General features: G+C 25.4%; 1 protein-coding gene across 1 annotated transcript; it reads left to right on the forward strand.

Annotated features, from left to right (window-relative positions):
* The first annotated feature begins 2,260 nt into the window (after nucleotides 1–2,260).
* LOC135928688 (uncharacterized) lies at nucleotides 2,261–3,801 on the forward strand. Its single transcript, XM_065465144.1, has 4 exons — nucleotides 2,261–2,391; nucleotides 2,465–2,585; nucleotides 3,232–3,496; nucleotides 3,542–3,801. Exons 1-4 carry the CDS (start codon nucleotides 2,261–2,263, stop codon nucleotides 3,799–3,801), a joined length of 777 nt encoding a protein of 258 aa, XP_065321216.1.
* The last annotated feature ends 7,609 nt before the right edge of the window (nucleotides 3,802–11,410 follow it).

Here is an 11,410-nt window from a genome sequence, read left to right on the forward strand (position 1 = left end):
GGGAGATGATAGACTTACGCCAAATGGCTTATTAGCAAGAAATAAAAGTTATATTTTTTCTTATTTATACGCATTTTCCGAATCGATAAAAAAGTTAAGAAAATTTAACGAATTATTTAAAATTTGTATTTATAATAAAATGGATGTGTAAATAATATCGTGAACGAAATTTAGTAAACTATAAAGCAATATGAATTAAAATACATAAATCTTTATATATCAAATTTTAGAATGTCACCAAAAAGTACTACCATAGTAATACCTTACTTATTTCCCAATATTTAGTTGACTCAAAAATAGTTCATCCCAAAGGTAAATTGTTGATATAAACAAATTTATAAACGTATTTAATAGATTTAAAAACTCTTCTTTTAAATATGAAAGAAGGAGATATATTTTTATCCTATAAAGATTTACAAGATGTTATAAAGCATAAAAATTTAAATTACATAAATCTTAAGATGGCTATGAATTAGGAAATTTAGAGTGATTGAGAAAAGAATAAATCTTACCTTGTGATGACTTATTCTATAAAATTGACACACAACAATCCCTAGCAAGCTTCAAATTTACAAACAATTACACATTTTTTTTATTAAATTTATAAATTATATTGTATGTCTTATTTTAATGGTTACTTGGAAACATTAAAGTTCTTACCTTGTGATGACTTATTCTATAAAATTGACACACAACAATCCTTAACAAGCTTCAAATCTACAAACAATTGCTCATTTTTTATATAATATTTTTATTGAATTTATATTGAAATTTATAAATTATATTGTATGTCTTATTTTAAAGGTTACTTGGAAACATTAAAGATACCTTGTGATTCTATAAAATTGACACACAAAACAATCCCTAGCAAGCTTCAAATTTACAAACAATTACTCAATTTTTATATAAATTTTTTTATTGAATTTGTTAAAATTTATAAATTATATCTTTTGATATTATTTTTTTAAATAGAGTTTAAAAAATAAATTTCTCTTAATGAGCCCCCATAATGTTCTTAATTAATTTACCTAGATTAATTTAATTTTAAAAATTTTATGATTTGACATTTTTATTCATTTTATAAATGATTGTAATAACTTCAATAATATATTTCAATTTAATGAATAAAATTGAGTATTTAATAATATATTTCGTGTATAAATTTTAATACTATATTTAATTGCGTCATTTAATACTATATTTCGATTTTACCCTTCACTAGAAATGTTAAAAATCACTTAAACTTCAAAGGTGGGGTCTATTTTATCCCTAATACAAAATTAATAAAAATTTTTAGATTTAAATAAAAAATTAAATTTGTAGGCAAAATTCTCCTAAAAATAACTTAAATATTTTACCACAAAAAAAATTAAATTTGTATGCAAAATCTCCTAAAAATAACTTAAATATTTTACCACAAAAAAAATTGAATTTGTATGCAAAATCTCCTAAAAATAACTTAAATATTTTACCACAAAAAAAATAAATTTGTAGACAAAATTCTCCAAAGAATAACTTAAATATTTTACCACAAAAAATTAAATTTAGTATGCAAAATTCTCCTAAATATAACTTATATATTTTACCATAAAAAATTTAAAAAAAAACCATAAATATAAAAATAATATACCCCCCCCCCCCCCCCCCCGAGAGTGTTAACACTTTATTAAAACTTATTTTTTATTTAAAAAAATGATATTCATGTTATTTATTAAATTTTTTATATAGTCATTTTTGAGTTGATGATTTTAAAAAATAAGATTAATTCAGATTTTAAAAAAATCTCCAAATTTATTTTTAGAATGTGGGAAAAATTGTAGGGGAGACCGGGGATAGTGTGTTCCCGGGGTAGGTATTTCCTTCTCAAATAATTTAAAAGTTAATAAAGTTTAAGATTTGTAATTTAAGCCAAATATGTATTATAATAAGGTGCTTAAGTAGATCCAAAATTGTTTCGGACAAAATTGCTCATGAAAAATTTTAAATGCAAATTTAAGTTTCAACATACCCAAAGTAACTTTTTTAAATTTTACATTTTCACGAATAACTTTTTTTATAAAAGTTGTTCAGACTTAATATAAATTCTAAATGATAAAAAAATCTCCATTTTATCATATATAAAAATATTGACAATCATTATGTTATTTTAATATTCTAAATTTAATTTTTAAATGATCCTGTGGACCTGGGGAAGGTATTAGCGGGGTGCGTCTTTTCCTTTTACATACATTCATTAAAATATTGGTTCTGATTTTGTAAAATGGTTCGAACATATATTAGAAAAACTAACAAAGAAAATAATGATAATCAAAAGGCAAGTATTCTTCAAATGCTGAAATATAAGATACCTTTGACAGTTATAACCATGAATACGAATTTAAGTTATGGGAGGTATATTTATATATTTAAATTAGTATATATTTAAGAAACTAAGCATTAAGAGGTATAATAAATTGTTCAAAAGAAATGAAGATTTTCAAGAGCGATATCTTTACAGATCAGTATTTTCTCCTATTCAAGAAGCTAAATTAACAGATTATTTAATTAAAGGATCAAGATTATTTTCAGGATTATGCCCTAATCAAGTATTTTAATCCTTTGTTATATCATATATCTCTGTAAAATGATTTTTTTTATAATCTTTAAATTTATGCCATGGTATTTCTTTAGTTAAATAATAATAAACTTGAGAAAATTTTTTTAAATTATTTACATTATATGTTAATGAAACATCTTTATTAATTTTAAAATACTTTAAAGTAAGAATTTAACTTATACATTAGAATGATATTTATTTAAGTGTGTATGATATATATGTAAATAAAATGATGCTGCCATGTATATATATTAATTTTAAAATGATGCTGCCATGTATTAATATTAATTTTAAAATGATTTATTCAATGTAGCATTATATATATTATATCATGCATTAAATCATATCTTACCTATATATTAAAGATTTAATTATGTGTGTATGATATATATTTAAAATAAAATGATGCTGCCATGTATATTAATTTTAAAATGATTTATTCATTGATTTAGCATTAAATTATATCATGCATTAAAACATATTTTGGTTCTTACCTATACATTAGAGGTTTAATTATGTATGATATATTTTATTATATTAATTATTAAATAAATTCAGAATAAAACTTAAGAATTAGGATTTTAATTAGATTGCCTTAATATATAAATAATTTAATATCTTATGTTTAAATTTAGGTTAGAGTTTTAGCTTATCAAATGGCCATGAGGTATAGTTTACAAGTACCAAAATCTTGTGAAATAGCTCAATCAGCTGGTGAAGACTGGGTTGGAGCATTTATTAAAAGAAATCCAACCATTTCTTTGAGAACATCAGAGGCTACAAGTATAGCCAGGGCTACCAATTTTAATATGAAAATGCTTGATTTATTTTTTAATTATTTGACTGTCACAAGGGAAAATAACTTTCTACCATGTGATATATATAATATGGATGAAACTGGTTAATTAAAATATAAATGATAGCAAATCTTTAATATTTTCATAGGATTAACAACAGTTCAACGGCCTAATAAAGTTATTGCAAGGAAAGGCGAAAAACAGGTTGTGGCAATTACTACATCAGAATGTGGTACACTTATGACCTTGGCAATTGCTGTCAATGCTCTAGGAAATTCTATTCCACCTATGTTTATATATCCCAGGAAAAAATTTTATGATCATTATTTAAGAGATGGCCCTGTAGGATGCATTGGCGTGTCTAATGGTTCTGGGTGGATGCTGGCTGAAGATTTTATATATTTTTAAAATCATTTTATAAAATACACTAATCCCAGTCAAGATAAAAAAGTTTTGCTTATATTAGATAATCATAAATCTCACCAATCTATTGAAGTCATTGAGCTGTGCTCTGACAGTGGTATAGTTCTATTGACTCTCCCTCCCCTCTTCACCTTACAAAAAAATAGCCAGATCTAGGGCTAATAATCTGAAAAAAAAATCAAACCAATAATAAAAAAAGTTTAAATATGAATGCTGGCAAAAAAGAATTTTGTTTAGTGTGCCACAAAAACTATCAAACTCACCACCATAATGAAGATTGGATTGTCATTTATGGGCACATGGATCATGTTGTGATTTTAATCCATTTTTTATATGTAATAAATGTGTTGTATGTTAATATTATATGTTTGTTATGATTTTTATATGAAAATAATGAATAAAATGCTTAGAAAATGATAGTCTAAAACATGCCCCACAAAAGGATAATACATCCCCCGTCTCTTTTTCATGACTCAAAAATTTTCATTTTTTTTAAATTTAAATTTAAAAAAATATATAATATTTTTTTATTAGATATTAATTTCTACCGTAGATAATTATATAAAGAATAAAATAACATCAAAATTATTTTGATAAATTATTTCTCCTCCTTTTCACAGCCTCTCAATTTTTTATGGACAATATAACCCCGGTCTCCCCTATTAGCAATACAAATTAATCAAAGTAAAATAATAATTGGGATGATTATATGGTGTTGGTGTTGTAATGAAATGTATATAAAAATGGTATGATTAAAAAAGATATCTTTGTAGTCTTTATATCTATTTATAATATGTTAAAATAGAATAAATAAAAAAAAATATGCATAAAAATAAGACAAATACAATCAACTAAAATACTTTTGGTAAAAAATATAAAATATCAACATTTGTAATTAATCTTCATAATCAATAACATTTACAAAATGGGATTCAGAATTGTTAATATAAATGTTTGGTCAAATTTTTTTATATTTCCATCATCATATTTAAATGGTGGATACATTTGCCAGCAAAATGAAGCTCCATACCTAGCATACACCAATATCGGGGTATTGAGAAGTGTGGCAACACTTCGCAATTCAATATCCGTTGCCCATTCACCATTCTTATTTGCCTTTTCTATTATATACTGTTGCACATCATCTTCACACGTATTTTGACCTTGAGTATAATCTAATATATTTTTTATCATTATTTTTTGCAGCATCAGCAAGACCATATGTGATCTAATCAAACCATAGGAGTCTTGTTTTCCTGTTATCTCCATACTTATACATCTAATTATTTTTTTAAAATTTTAATTATGTTACTGTTTCTAAAAACCTATCAATGTTTTAAAAAAATAATATTATGAATTAATATAGGATATAATCATTAAAATTTAAGGTAAAGAAAGAAACAAAACCATATTCTATGTATATTAGTAAAAAGAATACAACCAAAATTATTTTTAAATTTTTAAATTACCGGTAAAAACAATTCCCATCTAGCTCAATTGTTTCCAATCGTGACGGAGCAGTTAGCACCCTTCCTATATTTTGAGAGACTTTCTTTTTTGCTGACGCTAAATTTAAGCGAGTAGCATGATATTTCCTCCAAATATTGGTAGTTGGATTATAAAAATGTTTAAATGTATGTTGAATGATTTTAACGAGTGGGTCATCTATGGCTTTAAATATTTAAAAAAATTAAATTAATCATGATATTTAAGAATTACAATTAACTGTATATAATTATAAAATTACAATTTTTGAACTTTGAGTCTGAGTATACAAAGTCTATTAAGTCCACTTGAAGATCCTTCAAAAGGTGTAAAGAAGATTTTTTATAATCTAAAAAAGTTTAAAAATTTGTCTTTATCAACAATTTACCTTTGGTATTAACTATTTTTGGGTCAACAAAGTTTTGGGAATTAAGGTCTTGTTGAAATTTTAACTTTTTATCTATATGATTTTCTTTGGATTTGTATGCCTTTTCTATATTATATACTATTAACAATAAATAAAGTCAATGTACTTTTTTGTGAATTCAATATTGTAAACCCTAATGGTCTCCCGCTTTTATTTAATTTCTTAGGTAATTGAATTTTTTTAATGATATTATTTATACATTCATTTTCTTGACTATTATAAACATCTTTTTTTAAAAAAATTGGGACATTATTTTTATTTTACTGTATTTAGGATCCACGTTTAGTGTATAAGATCCTCATTTAATACATTTGCTATACTATTATTGGAGAATATCTGACCATTATTTTCATTTGAGCTTGTATTGAAATTATTTGAGAAAATAATTGGTAATATTCCTTTCATAGCAAAATCATATAGTTTGTCAAAAGCCTGAGCAAACCCATGTTTCAAATTAGGTGGTAATAATGATATGGTGTGAAAAAGCACATTTTGATTTTTAAAATAATTATAGGATGAAATTTGGTCATTAAAAAGGGTTTTTTTATTTTATCCCTTTTTTGTTATTTATTATATCTATATTATTATTATTGATAAATGTCGATGCATTTTTAAAATAATTTTTGTGCCACCTTTGATGACATAATTTTTCATCGTAAAGATTACTATTATTTTTTTTCCTTTCCATAAATACATGTCTGCATGGTAATTGCATATTTTAAAAAAAGGGGCAATCACAATAAAACATATCTGATTGGCAAACAAGATTGCAGTTATCACCAACATTATATTCATATTTTAACTCTTTGTATGCATATTCTGTTAACAAATTTCTATAATTAGCCAATGTTTGATCTTCCTCATTTATAAATGAGATTTTAATTTTTTTCATTAAATTATCATGTTCTCTTTCAGCACTTAACATTTTAATTGACATAATTAAATCAGTAAACATATTTGGAAGGGTAGAGTATTTGGTTATGTTAATTTTTAAATATTTGTTAATGCTCTCTACCCTGTTATTTGTATATTGTTTAAAGTTTAAATGATATCTTTTCCAAGCATCGGACCTTTCATATCTGATATGATGCCAGCCAGAAAAATAGTTATTTAATGATTCTAGATTTAAATTAGTTAATTTGTGATAATTTTCAAAATATATGTCAGAAGACTGTGCATCTAGCATGCTATATAACAGATGCTTCACATTATTAATCATATCATTAGGAATATTCCTTTTTTTGTGGGTAACTTCCTTATCCCAAGCTCTGGTTATATGTTTCCTACATAATTCCAATTGAATATGAGGGAATGCCCCAATGTAAGCTTTTCTCCCAGCACAATCTTTATCACTAACAATGACCTTTATATCTGTCCAAGCTGAATTCAGTTTTTTAAAAATTTGAAGCATTTGTGATGCTACATCAAATGACTCCGATTTGACAATCCATACACATATAATATGTGATCTATTATTTCCATCAATTGATACCAAAATATACACAGGCATATGCCTATTATTTAATCGATATGTTGCATCCACACATATAACTTCAGGATATTTTGTAAAAATATACTGCATTTGATGAGTTTGATAATATATACCAATTAGATTCCCATCTACAGTATATAATTCCATATTAGCATCATTATCTTCCTTAACTTTATCTATCATTGTAATTAAATCATTATCATAAGTTTTTTTTGTATTTTTGTCTATATTATGCAAATCTCTTAGGGTTATAAACTTTCCTTCAAAAAATAGTTTATTTTTTATTTTGGATTTATTTCCTCCTGTAGTTATAGCTTCAACTACAAATTTATACTGTGCTTCATTAAGCTTTCTTTGTCTGGGTAATGATTGGTATAAATTTTCATCTAAAATTAGATAGTATTTTTATAATCAAAAAATGGATTTTTCATTTGTTTTAAAAACATTATTTCATACTTTTATCTTATATATATATTCTATCAAAATTTAATAAATTAACCCTATAAGCCTATCCATATCACTAAGTTAAATTATATATTTATCTTAATAATTTCAAGATTATGTGCCTTTACCATGGGGATGATTGTGATTTTCATGCATATCCTTGACAAATAATTTGTTTTTCATGAATGTAATTTGCAAATGGAATTGATATCCTTGTTTTATAGACATGGAATTGCGTAGACCTGTGGATTTTGTATTGTACTTTACACCAAATATACAAAGAAATTTTATGCTTTTATATCTAAATTTTTCAAAAAGAGGTGATTTTAAAATTTTTGAATCTGATATATAGAGATTTATGTAATTTAAATTTTCATATTGCTTTATAGCATCTTGTAAATCTTTATAGGATAAAAATATATATCCTTCTTTCATATTTAAAAGAAGAGTTTTTAAATCTATTAAATACGTTTATAAATTTGTCTATATCAACAATTTACCTTTGGTATGAACTACTAAATATTGGGAAATAAGTTAGTACTTTTTGGTGACATTCTAAAATCTGATATATAAAGATTTATGCAATTTAAATTTTCAGATTGCTTTATAGCATCTTGTAAATCTTTATAGGATAAAAATATATCTCCTTCTTTCATATTTAAAAGAAGAGTTTTTAAATCTATTAAAAAGGTTTATAAATTTGTCTATATCAACAATTTACCTTTGGTATGAACTATTTTTGAGTCAACTAAATATTGGGAAATAAGTAAGGTAATACTATGGTAGTACTTTTTGGTGACATTCTAAAATCTGATATATATAGATTTATGTATTTTAAATTTTCATATTGCTTTATAGTTTACTAAATTTCATTCACGATATTAATTATACATCCATTTTATTATAAATACAAATTTAATTCGTTAAATTTTCGTAACTTTTTTATCGATTCGGAAAATGCGTATAAATGAGAAAAAATATGCTAATACGCCATTTGGCGTAAGTCTATCATCTCCTGTTATTTAAAGGTCCATAGGCTAAGAAAAGAAGAGCTGGGCAAAAAAGGCCTATGCCCTAGAACTTCAGTGTAATTTAATATTTTGAGGGCGGGAGATGGATAATTATAAGTTTAAATTCTATCCTTAGTGTAAGTCTTAAATGATTAATATCGATATTGAGATATTTAATGTTCATATGTTGTTAATTAGTCGAGGAAATCGACTAAAAACTTTAGCATCAAAATTTAAATAATACATAGTACCTTGATTAAAAATAGTATGATTGTATAAATTTTAAGAGTTAATACAAAAATTATATAAATGTTATAAATAAATATTAATTTTATAAAAAAAATTTGATTGTAAATATTATATATTATCATATTGCAATTTTTGATTCAAATTTACAAAGAGAGGTCTATTTCTCTCAGATTTTGCTAATTCATCTAGAATCAAATTTTTATTTAGAATAATTTCCTTATAAATATTTAATAGGGTTAATCCATTTAAACGTTTTTCATTAGTGGTATTTCTTAAATAGGTCTTTAACCTTTATAGGTTGAAAAAGACCTTTCATTAGCGCAGGTACTAATTGGTAAGGTAGCTAAAATAAGTAATAATGATTTGATATTAGGCAGGGAATCTAATAGCAATTACAAGACTACTGTTATTAAATGGTTGGTTTTTTTCGACCAATCGTAAAAATCGGCCCAACCCTAAGCCAGGGTCGAAAAATCGACCACGACCAGGGTTGCCATGTCTCCCCCCATCAGCGGGAGACTCCCGCAATTTTTTTGTTTACACGCAGACATCTCACTCCCGCAAAACTACCGCAATTGGAAATCTCCCGCAAAAATCTACCGCAATTTTTTAATTTCTTCCGCATTTTTTTTAATAGTATTTTAACGTTTTTAATATATAAATTATAATTTTGAGAGACATTAATTGATTATTTTTATATTTTTACAAATAAATTTTAAATATTTATTCGAAAAACATGTCTAGTTTGTAAATTTCTTTCTATCCTGTTTTATTTTTATCCAATAATAAATCAACATCATTTCATTCATATAAGTCAGTACAGAGGAGTATATTAACATCTATTGCAACACAAAAATATTCTCAAAAATAATAAATAATACAGATGCACTACATTTACGGAAATCGTATACATTTATCATGTAGTTCAACATTCACAGAGCTATATCGTCACAATGTGGGTCGAATCTTTTTCTCATTATGTTTTACGACTCCAATATAAGTGCAAACCTTACTTGTGGCAGAACAAAAATGAGCAAGGCTAATATTAAAACATTTCCTTCGATCCTTCTCTATTTCAACAAGAATAAGAACATTTCAATAAAACTGTTAAAAAATTTTCCTCGGATAGTGAAAAATCCAACGATGTAGCTAGCCATAATGGTAAATATAGCTGATTCAGGGTTATCAATGATTTGCATGTCAGCTTTCTGCGCTGATAATGCTTCTGTAAATTTTTTAAAAAATCAAAGTTACAGAATTGAGGCAGCACAATAATGAATTAATACCAATTGGCTGTATATGCCATATACTACATAATTCTTGCAAGAAGGCAATGATTGTACTATCTGTGGATGTCCAAATCATTGTGATGAAATGTTTTAACAAATTTAGTTCATCAACTAAATGAGTTAATGAATTAAAAGAGTTGGTGAAGTGGTCTGACTTGGAATGGTGTGAGTTATTGCGATATATACCTATCAGGTGGTTGTCATTAATACCTGCCATCGATAGAATTTTAAAATTTTACAAGCCCTTAAAAAAATATCTTTTAAATAAAGATTTTAAAAGCTGCCCAAAAATTTTGAAAATTTTTTTTACCTCTTAAATAAAGATTTTAAAAGTTGCCCTAAAATTTTGAAAATTTTTTTCGAGTATTAAATGGCAGAAGCATATTTGGGATTCGTTTCACATGTAGGAAATCTACTTCATGAATATTCAGTTGCAATCAGAATATTCTTTATTAAAAAAGATTCACTAAATCATGCTACAGCTCTGTTTATCTCTACAGTTAAAAATTGCTAATAAATTTTATGGCGCTCGAGAACCTTATTAAAATCCGAAATGAAGTATACCAATAAAGAGTGTGAGGCTCTCGCTGATATGTTCGCTATAAAGAGGTTCCAGGAATACTTAATCGGCACAAAATTTACAATTATTACTGACCATAAATCCCTTGTTCACATCTTTACCAAGGGTCTTAAGGACAATAGAACTATGTCCTTAAGACTCCATAAGTGGAATATAACATTAGGAGGATATGATTTTAATATAAAGTATAAAGCCGGTAAATATAATGTTGTTCCTGATTGTCTCTCGAGATTGCCACAAGAATGTCACGATGAAGTTGTTGAAAATATCACAATAATAAATTACTTTGGGGATTTACCTATCAATTTAATCAAATACGTGATGAAACTTTCAAAGATATTGAATTAAAACAAGTTATAAATGATATTACTAACAACGTGCCTATAAAGAACAATATCTATAAAAACATTGAATTGGAATTAAATATAATTAAGGATTGTTACAAAAGCAATAAAATTATAATTCCGTCTTCTATGAGAAAAAATGTACTACAATCATTACATGAAGGTCACTTGGGAGCAGAAAAAATAAATCCTTAGCCAAAGATTACATGTGGTGGTCTGTTATAAATAGTGACATAGACATGGAAGTAAAAAGTTGTGACGATTGTAACATATA

This window comes from Gordionus sp. m RMFG-2023, chromosome 4 (genome assembly GCF_954871325.1).
Source record: "Gordionus sp. m RMFG-2023 chromosome 4, tfGorSpeb1-WG-v2, whole genome shotgun sequence".
In the NCBI taxonomy this organism is placed as follows: Eukaryota; Metazoa; Nematomorpha; class Gordioida; order Chordodea; family Parachordodidae; genus Gordionus; species Gordionus sp. m RMFG-2023.